Source organism: Panthera leo, chromosome F3 (genome assembly GCF_018350215.1).
Source record: "Panthera leo isolate Ple1 chromosome F3, P.leo_Ple1_pat1.1, whole genome shotgun sequence".
NCBI lineage: Eukaryota > Metazoa > Chordata > Mammalia > Carnivora > Felidae > Panthera > Panthera leo.
In genome coordinates, this window is record NC_056696.1 from 16,307,898 (window position 1) to 16,328,057 (window position 20,160).

The 20,160-nt window shown below is 39.1% G+C and overlaps 1 protein-coding gene across 2 annotated transcripts in view; it reads left to right on the plus strand.

Annotated features, from left to right (window-relative positions):
• DARS2 (aspartyl-tRNA synthetase 2, mitochondrial) overlaps window positions 1-20,160 on the plus strand; it is a 29,760-nt gene that overhangs the window by 995 nt on the left and 8,605 nt on the right. The window contains exons 2-12 of one of the 2 annotated variants that reach the window (XM_042924689.1): window positions 578-677; window positions 2,377-2,443; window positions 4,910-5,011; window positions 5,408-5,503; window positions 7,486-7,609; window positions 8,279-8,325; window positions 10,265-10,371; window positions 11,165-11,234; window positions 12,648-12,827; window positions 14,361-14,468; window positions 15,804-15,866. In XM_042924689.1, coding sequence (XP_042780623.1) covers window positions 578-677; window positions 2,377-2,443; window positions 4,910-5,011; window positions 5,408-5,503; window positions 7,486-7,609; window positions 8,279-8,325; window positions 10,265-10,371; window positions 11,165-11,234; window positions 12,648-12,827; window positions 14,361-14,468; window positions 15,804-15,866 — 1,064 coding nt within the window. Of the gene's footprint in view, window positions 1-417; window positions 472-577; window positions 678-2,376; window positions 2,444-4,909; window positions 5,012-5,407; window positions 5,504-7,485; window positions 7,610-8,278; window positions 8,326-10,264; window positions 10,372-11,164; window positions 11,235-12,647; window positions 12,828-14,360; window positions 14,469-15,803; window positions 15,867-20,160 lie in introns of both variants that reach the window. The other variant, XM_042924690.1, reaches the window with a different exon arrangement.

Genomic DNA, 20,160 nt, shown 5'->3' on the forward strand with positions numbered 1-20,160 from the left:
AACTGGATATCCTTATGTGTAGAGACAGATCACTCACTCCTTCCTGTCTTATAATGTAGATTTTCCCCTGGAGTTAAAAACAAAACAAACAAAGCAGAAAAGTAACCACATGAATTCTGCTTTTAGCTGATGGTACTAATAAAAAGGATTCTTAAAAAATTCTTTAATATTTGAGAATATCTTGAATAGTGTTTTCTAGTGTACAAGTGACTGGTGTCACTCTAGATTCATACTAAAGCCATTTACCGTACCATCAAACTAATGTAATTCCTAAGGTCCGATTTGGGGAAAATGTGCACTATTAAGAATAGGGTTAATTTTAGGTCTTAACACAAATGCTATCTGATCAAATTTAGATTTCCTAAGACAGGGCAAAATTTACATGAAGACCATTAATTCACTTGGCTTTTGACACAGTTGCAGGTAAATCGAATAGTGATTGAATCAAATTACAGACTTCCAACTTACTTTGTAAGTTTAATTCATTGACATGAAATACCTAAAATGAAATAATTTAGGAGTCTTTACTGTTAAGCAATTCACAAATGATCTATTTTTAATCTTTTCTGCTTTAAAGAATTGAGTAGCTTTGTTGCTCGGACCAACACGTGCGGAGAATTGCGTTCTTCTCACTTAGGCCAGGAAGTCACCTTGTGTGGATGGATTCAGTACCGAAGGTAAACTGGCTTAAGAATTCCTGGTGGTTGTTTCCCGCCCCCCCCCCCCCCCCCCCCCGTCAGTTCCAAACTTTTATTAATTTTCAACCAGTCAGAACAGTACAAACTTTGTAGCCCCTGCAGGATTCTCACAATTCATTCAGTTTCAGGGTTGTTTTGAAAGACCCAAATAGAGTCACTGGCATGACATCTGTTGAAGGGTGTAATAATGAAGCATGTTCCACTGGACTGAATGTCCCTTGGCTTACTAAAGTTGAAGAGTTCCTAGGACCAGTAATTGGGAATGGGCCAGCTGGTAAGCTTCATTACCATGAAAAAAGCTTATTTTATTCCAAATTTAGGTAGAGAAAAACCCTAAAAGGATAAACAGTGATTCCTTAAGATTAAAGCCCATTTTGTTGTTCATCTCTGTATTCCAGCATGTACCTGAATAGTACATTAATTCACAATGAAGAGTTCCAAAATACATAGATTGTGTGGACTTCCTTAAGAATGTGTTCCAAATGGATGGATATTTGACCCATACATTTGGTGACTTTATCTCCTGAGCTCAAAATCTGAGGAGGCTTTCCGTACCTCCACCTGGTACTAAGGGCAGTATGAGAAATGTAGGTTGAATGCTAAAATGTTGGAATTTGAGGGATCTTTTGATGGTTTGTAGAAGTATTAAATTAGTAGTTGGACCTCCTCTAGAAATTGTATCTTTTATTTTAAGAGAAGAGTTTAGAAGCACCTGGGTGGCTCAGTTGGTTAAGTGTCCAACTCTCAATTTTGGTGCAGGTCATTGTCTCATGGTTCATGAGATCAGGACCCATATTGGACTCTGCTGATAGCACGGAGACTGCTTGGGTTCTTTCTCCCTCTCCCTCGGCCTCTCTCTCTCTCTCTTTCAAAATAAATAAATAGACATTAAATTCTTTAAAAAAAAGAGAGAGAGAAAAGAGTTTATACTGCTATATTTCAAAAATGACCAAGTAGATATTTCCAATATCCTAAAATATGTTCTTTGGATTTTAATATGTGGAAAGTTCCCAACTTTAGTAAAATTTTCTTATAAAGACTTAAGCCAGTGAAAATTAAAAATTTGCCTTTTGGGACACCTGGGCGGCTCAGGTGGTTAAGCGTCTGACTTTTGATTTCAGCTTAGGTCATGATCTCACAGTTGGTGAGTTCAAGCCCCACATCAGGTTCTTCTCTGACCGTGCAGAGCATGCTTGGGATTCTCTCTCTGCCCCTCCCCTGCTTGTGCACTCTCTCTCTGTCTCTCTCTCAAATAGATAGATAGATAGATAGATAGATAGATAGATAGATAGATATGCAAGCCATCTGGATGGCATTAGTAAGCAGTATATATAGCAGCTAAAAATTGAAATTGAAAATGAAAATTCTGGGGTGCCTGGCTAGCTCAAGTAGGCAGAGTGTGTGACTCTTGATCTCAGGGTTGTGAGTTCAAGTCCTGCCTTTAGCTTGGAATTTACTTGAAAGAAAAAAAAGAAAAGAAAATGAAAAGTCGTTTTTTTTTCCATTAATTAGCTACATAGATAATTGCATGAATGTAGCTAATGAAAGCACATAATTATGTATTATAAAAACATGGAAAATTGCATGGGGTTTTTTTTGTTTGTCTAATTTGTTTTGCCTGCTTACATTTTGGGTGCAGAGATTTTATCTTAACATGTTCATTTTCTTCATTGATCAGGCAGAACATCTTCCTGGTGCTAAGAGATTTCCATGGGCTTGTTCAAGTTGTCATTCCCCAGCATGAGGTAATAGTAGGTTTCCTACTGTTGTCTGAAAGCCTCTTTGATGCTGTGGTAGAATAAGCTAAGTATGTTGGCGGTTTTAAATTCAGAAGTTTATTGTTAATGAAACTAAAAACTATCGTAAGCAACACTAAGACAAATGACCAACTGGGAAAAAATATGTGCAACTCATATCACAAAGGGCTAATTTCTCTAAAGGGCTACTTCAAAACAAACAAACAAAAAGACCAGTGAACCAGTAGAAATATGAACCCAGCATATGAAAATAAAATTTATATAAAAGAAAACGTAAGTGGCTTAATAGGCATATGAAAATATGTTCAACCTCACTCATAGGTACAAAATTGTGAATTAAAACTACACAGAATTGGGGCGCCTGGGTGGCTCAGTCAGTTAGGCGTCTGACTTTGGCTCAGGTCATGATCTCGCGGTCTATGAGTTCGAGCCCCGCGTCGGGCTCTGTGCTGACAGCTCAGAGCCTGGAGCCTGTTTCGGATTCTGTGTCTCCCTCTCTGTCTGCCCCTCCCCTGCTCATGCTCTGTCTCTCTCTGTCTCAAAAATAAATAAAAACATTAAAAAAATAAAAATTAAAAAAAAAAAAACTACACAGAATTGTCATTAAAACTGGATGGATAGCACACTGTGTTTGGGAAAACAAGTACTCATACATTCTTGTGGGGGAATACAAATTGGCACTAAGTCTACAGAGGGCAGTTTGGCAATATCAAATTAGTAAGTGTTTCAAAACATTCGTTTCATTTCCAGTTAGTTATCTTACTCCTAACCTTACACAAATGCAAATGACATAAATACAAGGTTCTTCATTACAGGAATTTTTTGTTTTTAATTTTTTAATGTTTATTTTTGAGACAGAGAGAGACAGAGCGTGAGGAGGGGAGGGGCAGAGAGAGAGGAAGACGCAGAATCAGAAGCAGGATCCAGGCTCCGAGCTGTCAGCACAGAGCCCGATGCGGGGCTCGAACCCACGAACCACGAGATCATGACCTGAGCCAAAGTCAGAGGCATAACTGACTCGAGCCACCCAGGCACCCTGTTTACAGGAATTTTTTTAATGTTTATTTATTTATTTTTGAGAGAGAGAGAGAGAGAGAGTGTGTGTATGCATGAGCAGGGGAAGGATAGAGAGAGAGGAAGAGAGAGAATCCAAAGCAGACTCCAAGCTGTTAGCGCAGAGCCCAATGTGGGGCTGGAACTCATGAACTGTGAGATCATGATCTGAGCCAAAATCAGGAGTTGAACATTTAACCGACTGAGCCAACCAGACACCCCAGGATTTTTTTAATAGAAAAAAATGGGGGAAAACCTTGATGCCCCCCTAAGAAGAGACTCCTATAAGAAGTGACGTACATCGCTATAGCCGTAGAAAAAAGATGAAAGAAACTCTTTATGTGTTGATCTGGAAAAAAATCCAAAATATATTGTCAAGTGAAAAAAACAGGATACAGAAGAGCACGTAGAGTCCTATTACCTGCATAAAAAGGGGTGTGTATGTGTGTTTGTTATGAAGTGTTCCTTCATATGAAACAATATGTAAGTTTCTGGTAACACTGGGTACCTCTGGGGAGTGGGACTTTTACTGTATATTTATTCGTACCCTTTGAATTTTGAATTTTGAGCCGTGTGAAGGTACTACCTGCTCAAAAAATAATTACCATTAAAATTAGATGAACTAAAAATGCCCGTGTCAGGGGCTCCTGGGTGATTCAGTCCATTGAGCATCTAACTCTTGATTTCAGCTGAGGTCATGATCTCACGGTTCATAAGTTCCAGCCCCACATCAGGCTCTGCACTGCCAGTGCACAGCCTGCATGGGATTCTTTTTCTGTGTCCTCTCTCTCTGCCCCTCCCTTGCTCACATGCACTCGCTCATTCTCTCTCGTTCTCAAAATAAACAAACATTAAAAAAAAAATAGCTCATGTGATACTTGTTGGGCAATATTGGTTTCTCTTGTAATGTTTACAAATGCTTGTATACCTAAGAAACATACGATTTATTCAGCTCTTAGTCTTTGAAGTAAGTGAAGAGCAATGAATTATCTTTCAGGGATGAGGATCCAGAGCATAGCTAACCCAGGAGAATTCCTTTCATTTGTACTCCATTATTGCTATTGGATTTAACTGCCCCCAAGACTAACTCTGGAGACAGTTGCCTTAAAAGTATGTAGGAATTGTTTATATCCATCATTCTCCTCGTTTTCCTTTAAGGAAAAAATTTTTAAACTCTTACCTAATAGTTTTACTGGCTGTGTTCTATGGAGTCAAAATGGGGATGTCATTTACCAAAGTCTTTAATAAAGTCATTAAGGGCAGCCCCAGGATTTATGGCAGTATTTAAGGACAGTAGTTAAGCCGTATTTCTATTTCCATAAATCATAGACTACTGTAGTTACTACGTATTCCTTTAAGTTCATGTGTTCGTCAGAACTGTTTTCCTCTCTTATTCTATAGTCCGCTGCTTCTGTGAAGAAGATTTTATGTGAAGCCCCAATGGAGTCTGTGGTGCAAGTATCCGGGACAGTAATTTCCCGACCTCCAGGACAAGAGAATCCAGTGAGTAGTTTAGAAACTGTGTATAAATTTGACCTGTGTATATTTGCACTGTCTGCACATTCAGCAAGAGACTGAGCACCTGCTAGACATCAGGCACGAAAAGCTCTGCAAGTTCTACGAATGATCCTACAGATTCCAAATCTTCACCACAAACACACACCTGTGCAGATGGTCATGTTAAGACATCTGTTAATGAGCACATCGACCACAGACATGCATAAGAATGTCAAAATCTGGCACACACATTTATGCTTTGGATTATGTGCTCTAAGCACCTACACAGTTTACATATGTAAATGTAAATAAGTGCATGTGTCTTACAGATGTTCACTGTGTACATGTCCTGATGAGTGATTTTTTAAACATAGGTCTCTTCTGTCTGTCTCTCTCTTTAAGAAAATGCCAACAGGTGAGATTGAAATCAAAGTTAAATCAGCTCAACTTCTGAATGCCTGCAAGAAGCTGCCCTTCGAAATTAAGGACTTCGTGAAGGTGCCATACTTTGTTATTAAAAAATAATAGAGTATCTAGAAAATGTTGATAACCAGTAAAGTGTTTTCAGAGTTTTTAAAAGAAAAAGTTTAAAACACAAAATCAAGTGTTTTATTGTAGATGTATTGTGAAGTGTTCTTTTTCTTTATAATCTTTTTTTTTTAAGTTTATCTATGTATTTTGAGAGAGAGAGAGAGAGAGAGAGAGAGCGTGCAAACAGAGAAAGTATCCCCAGCTCCACTAACAGCACAGAGCCTGATGCCGGACTCAATCCCACAAACAGTGAGATCATGACCTGGGCGGAAATCTAGAGTCAGACGCTTAGCCGACTGAGCCACCCTAGGTGCCCCTGAAGTTTTCTCTTCTATTCCTCTGTGAACTGTTCTGAAATAGCAACAATGCATTAAGCTGTTGCAGTTCCTTAACACCCATGCTGCTTTTTCAGACAGCTTGAAACATGGTTCTACCTTTAAGACTTGAGCTGTTATTTTCAAGTTTTTTATTGCTTCTGTTTTACATTTTGAAGGAAAATTTGTGTCAAGCTTGGAAATAGTCAGATGGCATGGGGGGATCCTGCATTTTTAAGTTTAAGCCTCTAACAGTGATAAAACATTTCCTTGACTTCCCAAGCATATAAATCTGATTATTGCAATTTAGGATGTTCTTTGCCAAAGTTTGAGGGGCTGTTGGAGCTAAATAGCTCTGGGGAGTACACCCAGATAATCTGGAGCTTTGTCACAATTATTTACAGTTCTAGATGTATATACATCTAATTTGTAAACTGATCTATGAAAAGGTTTTTAAATTGATTGCATAGTCACTTAGTGTTACATTTAAGTTCTCAAAACTTAATCTTTTAAGTAGAAAAAGCAATGTAATTACAGGGTTGATCTTTCTGTGGGGGAGGAAAAAGGAAATCCAGTTTTTCCCCCAGCTAAGCTTTCAGAACGAAGTGACAGTTCTTCTATTATCAAAGAAATAAGCTATTTGAGGAAAAAGGACTTAAAAAAAGTTGTCAGCACAGAGAGAGATGCAGAGATTTACAGGCTTGAAAATAAGCAGACCTTCTCACCAGTTCCGATGCATTGAGCCATGGAGATTGTGTCCCCTTGCATTTCTTCTACCTGTAGTCCAACTCAGGTGATAATGTCATAGCTGTTTGCACTCTGCTGTGTATTTAAAAAAAATTTTTTTTTAATGTTTATTTATTTTTGAGACAGAGAGACACACAGCATGAGCAGGGAAGGGGCAGAGAGAGAGGGAGACACAGAATGTGAAGCAGGCTCCAGGCTCTGAGCTGTCAGTACAGAGCCCGACGTGGGGCTCGAACTCACGAACTGTGAGATCATGACCTGAGCCGAAGTCGGAAGCTTAACCGACTGAGCCACCCAGGCGCCCCTGCTGTATATTTTTAAAAAATCTTTTAAGTCTTCAAATATTTTTGTCAAGACTCAACTGTGGGCTTAAATGAATGGATAAATGTTTAGTGAGAGTAGGCAAATTGCAATCAGTAAAAGGTAACGATAATAATAGTAAAAAAAAATAATGTAAAATCTATGCTAGTAACAAACTTAGCAGCTGTCAGAATTAAGAATGGTGTTCTAGAGGCACCTGAATGGCTCAGGCGGTTGAGCATCCGACTCTTGATTTCAGCTCAGGTCATGGTCCCGGGGTCCCAAGCACACAAGGTTGTGGGATTGAGTCCCAAGTTGGGCTCCACACTAAGTGCAGAGCCTGCTTAAGATTCTCTGTCCCTCTCCCTCTCCTCTCTCTCTCTCTAGCCCTCTACCCCTGCTCATTATCTCTCTCTCTAAAATAAAGGAAATGAAATATAAATAAATAAAAAAGAATGGTGTTGTATTTATTCACAAATGGTGGAAACTAAAGATAAAACTGAAGTTTTTGAAAAGTCAAGCTCTGCATTAAATATCTTTTTAGTTTTCAAAAAATGTTTGAACATAAAACTCTTTAAATTTGTATAGAAAACAGAGGCTCTTCGTTTGCAGTACCGCTACTTAGACTTGCGCAGTTTCCAAATGCAGTACAACCTGCGACTGAGATCCCAGATGGTCATGAAAATGCGGGAATATCTCTGTAATCTACATGGTAAGGGACACCTCGATGAGCTTTTCAGCATGTCTTCTGTTTTCGTCAGAGTTTTATCGTGTCCTCTCTTTAGCATCATTGGGTCTCAAGTTGCCAGAGGTCTGGAATTCATTTAATGTGTAAAGCAGTTTTTGAAGAAAGGTTTATTTCCAAGTGTTGTGTCTTAGAGCATAATTTAGCTCTCTATTAGGTCACAAATACAGCCGTTTAAAGGTGATGTCTTGAAGGTGGGACAGCCCTTTGGCTGTTATCTCTAAGTTTTCTTAATTCTTTATCATGCTTATACTAATTTGTTAAGAGCTCAGAAATGTCCTGTGAATTAAACTAGACTCTTCATTCAGTCCTGGGTTTTTTTTTCTACTATGTTTACATTATTTTTACTATACTAGCAGAACATTTAGAAAACCAAAACAGTTCAGTAGACAAGAATCCATCAAATAGTTAGAATTATTTCATGACAAAAGTTGTCACTTCATGAACCAAATAGGGTTTTATGAAAATCTTCAGCTTCCTTTTTGGATGTGTGGAAATCAGTATTCAGTAGGCATGGTAACTTATTTCAGTCAAAATTCCTAATTAAAATGTAGCCTCAGATTTGTTGAATTGAATCGTAGACAACATATTTGACAAATTCCTATGTGTTAAATTCTGATGCTTCTCTCTTTTTAGGGTTTGTGGATATAGAAACACCAACATTGTTTAAGAGGACTCCAGGGGTATGTATATTCCTTAAATCAGCCTACTAACAATATCCTACTAGTTATGAAATTGGACCACTTTGTTTTTATATTCACTTGGCTATATTTTTTCCATATATTTTACTGCCTCAAGATGGTCATATTAACTAGGTTTGGGTGTTGTTTTTTTAATTTTTTTTTATGTTTATTTATTTTTAAGAGAGAGAGAGAGACAGAGCACAAACAGGGGAGGGGCAGAGAGAGGGAGACACGGAATCTGAAGCAGGCTCCAGGTTCTGAGCTGTCAGCACAAAGCGCGACTCAGGGCTTGAACTCATGAGCCATGAGATCATGACCTGAGCTGAAGTCGCATGCTTAACCGTCTTCCACCTAGGTGCCCCTAGGTTTTGTTAAGAATTGAGAAAGTTGGGGGCCCCTGGGTGGCTCAGTTGGTTAAGCGTTTGACTCTTAGGTTTCAGCTCAGGTCATGATTTCAAGGTCATGAGATTGAGCCCTGGCTCTGTGCTGAGTGTGGAGCCTGCTTTGGATTTTCTCTCTCTCTGCCCCTCCCCTACTTGTGCTCTCTCTGTCTCTCTCTCCCTCCCTCCGTTCTCTCTCTCTCTCTCTCAAATAAATAAATAAGCATTTCTTTAAAATTAATAATAATGAATTGTTTCCTTAAAAATAAACCCCTTGTTCATTAAGAACTGACATTTTTTTTTTAACATTTATTTTTTGAGAGAGAGAGCATGAGCGGGGGAGGTGCAGAGAGAGAGAGAGAGAGAGAGTCACAGAATCTGAAGCAGGCTCCAGGCTCCGAGCTGTCAGCACAGAGCCCAACGTGGGGCTTGAACTCACGAACCATAAGATCATGACCTGAGCAGAAGTCAGACGCTTTACTGACTGAGCCACCCAGGCGACCCAAGAATTAAAATTTCTAAACATTGGTATTTACTCTATTTATACAGTCTATGGACTTATAAAACTGTAGTTTAATTTTAAAAAGCAGTCAGTGGGGTGCCTGGGTGGCTCAGTCAGTTGAGGGTCTAACTCTTGATTTTGGCCCAGGTCATGATCCCAGGGTCATGAGATTGAGCCCCACATTGGGCCCCACGCTGAACGAGGAGCCTGCTTGACATTCTGTCTCTCTCTGTCTCTCTGTCCCTCGACCCCACTTGCACTCTCACTCTCTCTAAAATAAAAACATTTGAGGGGCACCTGGGTGGCTCAGTCGGTTAAGTGTCTGGCTTCAGCTCATGTCATGATCTCATGGATTGTGAGTTCGAGCCCCACGAAGGGCTCTGTGCTGACAGAGCCTGGAGCCTGCTTCAGATTCTGTGTCTCCCTCTCGTTTCCCCTCCCCAACTTGAGCTCTCTCTCTCTCTCTCTCTTTCTCTCTCTCAAAAATAAATAAACATTTAAAAACTTTAAAAATAAAAGAATTTTTTTTAAAAAAGCAGTTAGCAATTATTGGAAAGGAATTGCACAAAATTCTTTAAGCTAGTAACAGAATTCGAAAATCATTTCAACAAGCATACATTTATTACCTACTATGTGCAAACATAGTTTAAAGCCTACTATGTGCAAGCCTTTTGGGGGACTAAAGGATAAGCAAGAAATGATCTGTCATTGATCTTTAGTTAATTTCTTTTTTTTTTTAATTTTTTTTTCTTTTAATGTTTGTTTATTTCTGAGACAGAGAGAGACAGAGCATGAGTGGGGGAGGGGCAGAGAGAGAGGGAGACACAGAATCAGAAGCAAGTTCCAGGCTCTAAGCTGTCAGCGCAGAGCCCGACGCGGGGCTCGAACTCACAAACCGTGAGATCATGACCTGAGCCGAAGTCAGTTGCCTAACTGACGCCCGCCCTCCTAGGCTCCCCGATCTTTAATTTCAGTGATGAGCTGAAGTATTAACTTCCACCAGGCCTTAGGTTTGATTTTGTTAACAATATTTCTGCTCTCCTTCTCTCATTAAAAGGGTGCAAAAGAGTTTGTAATACCATCCAGGGAACCTGGAAAGTTTTATTGTCTCCCTCAGAGTCCTCAACAGTTTAAGCAGCTTCTGATGGTTGGTGGTTTAGACAGGTGAGCTCTATTGCTAGTAGTTCGTTGTCAGAAAAAGAAAGGGGAGGGAGGTGGAGAGGAGAAAAGGGAACACAAAATATCTGATCTCTTAAAAGAAGTTAGGAAATGTGTGAGCATTTGGAAAATACTTGTAAAATACCCTAAACATTATAGTCGTTATTGAGTAAAGATTTTTTGGGTGGCCACCATATGCAAAGCTCTATGCTAGTAGATGTGCAGGGAATTAGAAACCAAAAAGAATAGGTTTCGCTCTCCAGGAGTTAATGAATGTAGTAAGACAGAGTAATAAATAAAACCAACTGTGATAGAACCCAAAAATAAGTTTGTTAAGGGTTGCAAACCTGGTATAAAGAGGTTTGAAATGATATTGTTTTGGGAAATAGGAAAAAAATCTTTGTGGGCGAGGCCTTCTGGGATAATGCAGGGTCTCAGCAGATGAAGATGAGAATGGGAACGGCCTGGCACAAGCCATGGAGCGACAAGTGTTTCACTTTGGCCAAAGCAAAGCAAAGCAAAGAGCGTGTGTAAAGCACTATAGACTGCCTTGCATGCCAGTCTAATATATGAATATCAGAAGGTGCCCTTGTATATTTTTAAGACAACGTATAGTTTCTTGTGGGTCTGCTGTATATCTGCTTAGATTAGAGCATCATAAAGAATTTTTAAATTTCTTATGTTCCTCCAGGTACCATTATTAATTCATTTCATAGACTGCACTGCCATGAACTTTTGGGGAAAAGTATGTGTATCTTCCTAGAATCATGCCTCAAATCGTGCTATTTTTCAATTGTAGGTATTTTCAGGTTGCCCGATGTTATCGAGATGAAGGTTCGAGACCAGACCGACAGCCCGAGTTTACTCAGGTACTAAGTTATGTTCACTTTTGTCTCTCACTTACTCAGCCTTGCTATGGCCACGCATTTCAAGACCGGGCCGTAATTTCATACACAGGCTATACCTTGTTCTATTGCACTCCCCTCTCGCATGCTTCACGGACATCGCCTCGTTTACAGGTTGAGGGTTGTGGCAGCCCCGTGTGGAGCAAGTATCCGCACGGATTTTCCAATGGCATTTGTTCACTTTGAGTCTTTGTGTCACGTTTTGGGTAATCCTTGCAGTACTTCAAACTTTTCATGAATATTATATTTGTTTTGGTGATCTGTGACCAGTGCGACTCACTGAAAGCTCAGATGATGCTTAGCATTTTTTTTAGCAATAAAGTGTTTTTAATTAAGGTGTATACATTCTTTTAGACATAATGCTATTGCACACTTAATAGACTACACTATAGTGAAGCATGCCTTTTTTTTTAAGTTTTATTTATTTATTTTGAGAGTGAGAAAGACATGGGATAGAGGGGCAGAAAGAGAGGGAGAGAGAGAGAATCCCAAGCAAGTTCAGCACTGTCAGCACAGAGCCCGATGTGGGGCTTGAACCCATGAACCGTGAGATCATGACCTGAGACGAAACCAAGAGTTGGTGGCTTAATCAACTGAGCCACCCAGGTGCCCTAAACATAACTTTTATATACAGTAGGAAACCAAAAAATTAATTTGACCAACTTTATTGTGATATTCACTTTCTTGCCATGGTCTGGAACCAAACCCACAATATCTCTAGTGTATGCCGGTGCTTTACTGCTCATTACATTTATTCATCAGATGTTTAATTAAACTAACCTGCAGTTGAGACACTAATGGTTTAATTTTTGATCCATTCCATATGTCCGTTTTATAAGGAGTATAGTCATCAACTAAGAAATGCCAGAGATTCCAACAGTGTTTTAATGGCCATGGTAGGATAAAGTTCTTAAAACAAATCTCGTACGTTACAAATCAACAATTCTGTATGTTGGTATTTAATCTGTTTAATCTTTGGACTCATCAAATCTATCATGATTTGATTGTTGTATGATACCATGTTAATCAGTATGGTGAAGTGCAAAAATCATAAGCTTTGGAGTTGGCCAGACTTGGAATCAAATGCATCTTCACTATTTACTAACTGCATGTACACAGGCAAGTTACGTAGCCTCTCCCAGCCTTCAGCTGTGAGAATAGCGATGAGAACTAAGCAAGCTGATATTTGTAAAGCATTCACACAATGCCTGACATAAAACAGATGTACGGTAATATTTGTCCCCCCAACCTTCATCCACGCATTAAGTATTTTTATGCAGAATCCTGTGGTAACTTGAAACCAGAGAAATATATAAATATGTACATATTAATATCATGGCTGTTTAAGTTAGTTTCCATATGTTATTTTGGTTTCAGATTGACATAGAGATGTCTTTTGTAGACCAGATTGGAATCCGGAGTCTAATTGAGGGCTTGCTCCAGTATTCCTGGCCCAGTGATAAAGATCCTGTGGTGGTTCCTTTTCCTTCTATGACTTTTGCTGAGGCATTGGCCAGCTATGGAACTGATAAACCCGACACTCGCTTTGGGATGAAGGTACCTCTCTTCACTTTTCCAAGACTCTGCCCCACATAGTCCTAGTCTTTTAAACCACTTTGAAATTTACAACAAATTATACACACTGTTACATTTTTTGTTGTTAATCTTAGCCTTGTTACCAAGCTACAGCAAGAGAGAATAATAGCCCATTAAAACTGTAGTAATTTTTTTCTGTCTACTGTATTCTAAGACCCATTTCTAAGAGCATGGTTCTTGCTATAAAGTTTTTATTACTGAGAATTTATTAATTATGTGGATGTTAGCGGTAACTTGAAAGGAAAAAAAAAGCCCTATTCTTTCCTCTTCAATTTTTCTTAGGCTAAAATGACACTTGGAAGACAGATGATTAAGAGTTACTCTTTTTTGGGGCGCCTGGGTTGCTCAGTCGGTTAAGCATCTGACTTCGGCTCAGGTCATGATCTCACAGTCCATGAGTTCAAGCCCCGCGTCGGGCTCTGTGCTGACAGCTCAGAGCCTGAGCCTGCTTCACATTCTGTGTCTCCCTCTCTCTGACCCTCCCCCATTCATGCTCTGTCTCTCTGTCTCAAAAATAAATAAACATTAAAAAAAAAATTTTTTTTTTAAAAGAGTTATTCTTTTTCCCTAGCCTATAAAGACCTCAAACATATGGAAATGTTTATTCAAAGTATCAAAATCTACACATTTTTAACTAAGGTTAAGGGTCATATTTCTATAGAGCAGTTTCCATTAGCAAAGCCTCTCATTCATTTGCTCTTAGGAACAGCCCTTCGTGTCTGTCATGCTGGTGACATTTCTGTATCCCATTTCTCAATGCACATTCCTTAGAAGTTGAAGTTCTAGCAGCATTAGGATGTCTTAGGATGAAAAATATATAATATACAAAGTCCTAACTAACAGCTTACAGCTGTCAACTTCAGCACTCTTTATTTCTTCTTTTGTAATGTGGAATAGTGGTTCTTTTTTTTTTTTAATTTTTTTCATGTTTATTTCTTTATTTTGAGAGAGAGACAGTATGTGGGCACACACGAGTGGGAGGAGGGCAGAGGGGGAGGAGGAAGAGAGAGAATCCTAAGCAGGCTCCATCCACACTGTTAAGCGCAAAGCCCGGCTCAGGGCTCAAGCTCATGAACCATCATCAACCGAGATTTTGAGCTGAGATTAAGAGTTGGATGTTCACTCGACTGAGCCACCCAGGTGCCCCTGTTAAGTCAGACTTCTTAGGTTAAATTCTGGCTCTGCCACCCACCAGCTGTGTCATCTTGGCTGATTTAGTGTCCTCTCTGTGCCTTGGTTTCCTCATATGTTACATGGGAAAAATGAGAGTACCTATCTTAGAATCTGTTGTACTGATTAAATGAATTAATAATAATGAATAATACATTAGAATATTAATCCTTGTCATGGTGCCCAACGCATGGTAAACACTATGAATGCACTCTATAAATGTTAACAAGATCTACTGGGTTCTTTAGAATCTTGTTTGTAAACGTTTTTGAGATAAAAATCACTTCACTTTTTACTTACCCTTTTTTGTTGCCCATTTTATAGATTGTAGATATTAGTGATGTGTTCAGAAACACAAAGGTTGGATTTCTTCAAGATGCACTTAGTAAACCCCAAGGAACGGTCAAGGCCATATGTATCTCTGAAGGAGCAGTAAGTCATGTACAGTTCTGTTTCTCTAGAGCGTATATTTGGGAAGTAGATATGTTCAACAGTGGCACATTTAAACTTCAAGAAGAACAATTCTTTTCATAAGAATATATATTTTCATATGAAGTCTAATAGTGTCCCCAAAACTGTAAGTGGAGAATAAAACCTTGTGAGTATGAGTTTGCACTCCAGATCTAGAGGTTTTTTTTCCTCCTTTTAAAAAATGCCATAAAGTACTCCTCTACTTCATCTGGGCTCATTCCTACCAGTGATGAGCATGAAATTGTGTTCATACCCTGGCTCCAGCCTCAGTTTATCCAAAGACTCCCAGCCCCTATCAGCTCCAGCACTTGCATGTTGGCTCTCAGTCTTCCCAGGGCTCTGGTCTTGTCTGCGTTCAGACAGGGGAGGAGAAAAGAAGTGATGCTGTGAAAAGCAAAAGACGAAAAACAAGGGCAGGAGAAGGAATGGTTGGTCTAGGCGAACACTGACCCTGAAGCGATGAGACACGTCTGTTTTCTGGAGTTACCCCACCTGTGCTGAACGTAATTTAATAAGAGGGGTTCCAGAAGTACTTTGAAGAAAACTACTAGTTTGAAAGACTACTCGTTTGTATACTGGAGCATATTAGTGTATTCAAAATGGGAATGAGAATTCAGTCTCATTACTTTTTATTCACCTCACGTTTAGTGGAAAGTAATTTGTGTCCATACTCTAGACATAATGAATGTGTCCAGGTAAGCTCAGTGTAACGTATATTGTGTGTTGTTATTGTTTGCCTCAATTTGTGTATGCCCGGTCTTCCCCACGCATATTATAGGAAGTGTGGGGTTGTGAACCATGTCTCCACCTTTTTGTGTCTCCCATACCTAGTCTAGTGCCCCAAGAATATTAGTTATGATGATGGTCAGGGCGTCTCACTTACAAAGCTTGATGATTTAGATGATTTAGAAAAAGTAAGATATAAAAAGCATTTTGAGACCTGAAATAAGCAAATTCTGAGTCCTCTTTTTGATCTGAAAGTTATTTTTTCTTACACAATTCAGTTGTAAAGATTTGTTTTGAACATTTACCCTCCATATCACACACACAGGATCTTCTGTGGAATACATTCACAGCCATTTCCAGTGAGGCCTGCATAATTGGGGGGGGAGGGGGAATGTTAATAGGCCCTGTTACAAGCTTTAAAATTTTGTCCCTTGGAAGCAGAAACTAAACTTCTGTTGAATCCTACTATTGTGATGGAAGGACACAAAATATATTTGTATCCCATTTGGTATCATAGACATGTTTATGAAGCCGTCATATTGTAAGCTTACTTTGATTTTCTTTCATCAGAAATACTTAAAAAGGAAGGACATTGAGTCTCTTAGAAAATTGGCAGCTGACCATTTTAATCAGGTAAGGATTTAATTGCAAGAGTTTTTTTCTCTTTTAGGGATCCAATATTTTTAATAATTGTTAGAGCTCTTATACAGTCATTAGTTTTGAGGCCTTGTTACTTCAGAACATTTTTTGTCTTTTTATTATTGTCTTTTTATTACTAAAGTTAATCTAATCCCAATTCACCATTAATCAAAATGTGAAAGTTCAACCATAGTTTTTAAAATAAATGTGGAATTTAGGGCACCTGGGTGGCTCAGTCGGTCGGGCATCCAACTTCGGCTCAGGTCATGATCTCACGGCTCGTGGGTTCGAGCCCCACGTCGGGCTCTGTGCTGACCGCTCAGAGCCTGGAGCCTGCTTCAGATTCTGTGTCTCCCTCTCTCTCTGTCACTCCCCCACTCATGCTCTGTCTCTCTCTGTCTCAAAAATAAATAAATTAAATTTTTAATTAAATTAAATTAAATAAATAAAATAAATTTTTTTAAATAAATTTTAAAAAAAATTTTTAATAAATACGGAATTTTAATTCAGTTAGGAGTAGATTAGAGCCCCGTGTGCCCAAGGTTTGAAAGAAAGCCTGCATTCATTGCTCTTCCCATACCCGTTTTAAAATCCGGAATACACCTTTGACAGACACATGTGTGTTCTTGGCTTGGTGAATGGTAGGACTGAACTATGGAGGACCGGGAGTGGGGGATGGGCCTTCTTACCTTGTCACTGGACCTGTCGATGGCCTCAGCCCTTTCAGAATCAGTAATTTTAAAAATAATCATGCTCTTTGGGTCATTGGTTTTCTGTGATATGCTTTACAGAAAACATTCTAAATATGAGAAGACTATGTTCATCATAGTATCATTTACAATAGGAATAAAATGAAATTATATGGCAATGATTAAATAAAGTAAACTCAAGGGAAATAAAATTGCTTCTTATTTTTAAGTTTATTTATTTTGAGAGAGAGAAATCATGAGTGGGGTAGGGCAGAGAGAGAGGGGAGAGAGTCCCAAGCAGGCTTCGAGCTGTCAGCGCAGAGCCCAATGTGGGGTTCAAACTCAAGAACCGTGAGATCATAACCTGAGCCAAAACCAAAAGTTGAATTTCTTAACCAGCCGAGCCACCCAAGTGCCCCTAGAGTTGTTTTTTAAAACTTTGTCTCCAAAGAGTTTTGTAGTATGGAGGTAATGTTCATGTTGTAATGATTTGTATGAAAAGGAAAATACAGAATTAAATAAACACTGCTCATAACCATGTAAAAACACAGTATTTGTGGGGCACCTGGATGGCTCAGTCAATTGAGCAGCTGACTCTCAATCTCAGCTCAGGTCTTGATCTCAGGGTCGTGAGTTCAAGCCCCACATTTGTCTCTGCACTGTGCCAGAAGCCTACCTAACACACAAAACAAAACCAGTATTTGAGTATTGAAAATGGACTCCCCACCCCTCCCACCGCCATATCATACCTCAGGCTTAAAGGCATTTTTCAATAAGAAAGAAAAAGATTAGGAAAATGATTTCCAAAATAGGTCAAGGCAAAATGACAAAAGTCAGAGTAATATAAAAAGCTTTTCAGGGGCGCCTGGGTGGCGCAGTCGGTTAAGCGTCCGACTTCAGCCAGGTCACGATCTCGTGGTCCGTGAGTTCGAGCCCCGCGACGATCTCGCGGTCCGTGAGTTCGAGCCCCGCGTCAGGCTTTGGGCTGATGGCTCGGAGCCTGGAGCCTGTTTCCGATTCTGTGTCTCCCTCTCTCTCTGACCCTCCCCCGTTCATGCTCTGTCTCTCTCTGTCCCAAAAATAAATAAAAAACGTTGAAAAAAAATTAAAAAAAAAAAAAAAAAAAAAAAGCTTTTCATAAAGTTAAATGAGTTTAAAGAATGATCCATTACATCTCGTTGTTCTTTGACGTAGAAGTTTTTTTTCTTTTATGAAATGAGGTACTAGTAGATAATGTTTTAGGTTTGTTTTATGCCCCTTGACAAAATTCAAAATTGGCAATCTAGATCTCCCAATTTTGTTTCTTCACTTTTATCTTTCCAATGTTTGAAATCTGTATCTAGAAACCACAGGATCAGTAGCCTTTAGTTGATAGAACTCTTATTAAATTTTCTGCTTTTCCTCTTCTCTTCTTTTCTTTTACTTTTCTAATTTCCTGGATTTTTATAGAAGAAATGGGCACTGCTTCTGTTTTTTCAATGTATTTATTTACTTATTTATTTGTTTTTAAGTGTTTATTTATTTTTGAGAGAGAGAACGTGTGTGTGATCAGGGGAGGGGCAGAGAGAGGATGGGGGACAGAGAATCTGGAGCGGGCTCCGTGATGACAGCACCGAGCCCGATGTAGGGCTCGAACTCATGAACCATGAAATCATGACCTGAGCCGAAGTTGGATGCTCAACCGACTGAGCTACCCAGGCTCCCCTGTTTTTTTCGTATTATTAATATATTCTAACTTGGCTTACATTTGTAATATGTGTATGAATTAGCAATATGCTACATGCACATAGGTAAAAACACAAATGGTAAAGAAGGATTAACAATGAGATGCAATAAGTGTTTGCTCTAGCTCATGCCACTTCAGACCCACTCCAACCAGAGTGCTTCCATTTTTAGATATGCATCTACATACTGCCTTTTTTTTTACTTCTCCATTTTGAACTTTATCTGTTAACTTCCTGCATGAGAGACACAGCTCCCATACACAGGCCACACCTAACTACTCTGTACCTTCTGCACAGCTGTCTTTCTGACCTTTTCTACATCCTGCTTCTGAGTTGAAGCCACTTTCCCTAGATCCCAGATCTTCCTCTTTCTTATTTGTGCTGAGGTAGATTCTCACGTAACTTCCAGGAAGGCAGGCAAGAGATAAACTTGCTGGTCCAAGAATGTCTTTATGTTCAAAACCTCACATTTGATTGCTGATTTGGCTTTGGTATAAAATCCTAAATTGGCAGTCATATCCCTTTAGAGCAGTGCTGTCCAACAGAACTTTCTGTGATGGTGGAAATGTTTTGTATCTGCATCATCCAATATGGTAGCCATTAGCCAGCATAGCTATCCAGTGCTTGAAATGTGGCTGGTATACCTGAGGAGCTGAATTCTTAATTTCATTTCGTTTCAATTAATCTCAATAGGTACTTGTGAGTGGTGGCTACTGTATTACCCAGCACAGCCTTAGCTTGTTGAAGGCATTGTTTTTTTCTCCTGTACCTGTTGTTACTGATGAGAAGCCTGATGCTTATATGAATTTATTCCTTTGTAGCAAACCTGATAGTTTTCCTTTGGAAGCATTCAGCCTCCTGATTGTTCATGTTCTGAAATTTCAGTTTGTGTACCTTTGGGTCATTTTGCATTCAGTGTGTTGTACTCTAGAAGCCAATGTGATGGCTCATGTCTGTCATCGGTGGAAAATTCTTCTAGTACTAATTGTTTTGACTTCATCATTCTCTGTAGTCTTTTTGGAATTTCTTTGATTTCTATTCGGACCTCCTTTGTAAATTGTATGTCTCTTTTTTTTCTGTGTCCTTTCCCTTCATTCTCTTTGTCCTTTTCATTTGAGAGATCTCTTCAACTCTTCTGTTGAATTCTTTTTAACCAATCATTTTTATGTCCCAGTAGCTGTTTCTTGTTTTTTTCCATCATACTTTATTCTGCTTTTATTGGTAAAATCTATTTCTCACTGCCTTTGAGGATTCGGGCCTTACTCCTTTGGTCCCTAAATTATCTCTTTCTTTTCAGGTCCTTTTTTTTTTTTTTTTTTTTAAGTTTATTTATTTATTTTGAGAGAGAAAGAAAGAAAGAAAGGGAAAGAGAGTGTGCATGGGCAGAGAGAGAGAGAGAAAGAAAGAAAGAAAGAAAAGAAAGAAAGAAAAAAAGGGAAAGAGAGTGTGCATGGGCAGAGAGAGGGAGAGAGAGAAAAAAAGAAAGAAAAGAAAGAAAGAAAGAAAGAAAGTAAGTGTGCATGGGCAGAGAGAGGGAGAGAAAGAAAGAAAGAAAGAAAGGGAAAGAGTGTGCATGGGCAGAGAGAGGGAGAGAAAGAAAGAAAGAAAGAAAGAAAGAAAGAAAGAAAGAAAGAAAGTGCATGGGCAGAGAGAGGGAGAGAAAGAAAGAAAGAAAGGGAAAGAGTGTGCATGGGCAGAGAGAGGGAGAGAAAGAAAGAAAGAAAGAAAGAAAGGGAAAGAGAGTGTGCATGGGCAGAGAGAGGGAGAGAAAGAAAGAAAGAAAGAAAGAAAGAAAGAAAGAAAGGGAAAGAGAGTGTGCATGGGCAGAGAGAGAGAGAGAGAGAGAGAGAAAGAAAGAAAAAGAGAGAGAGAGAA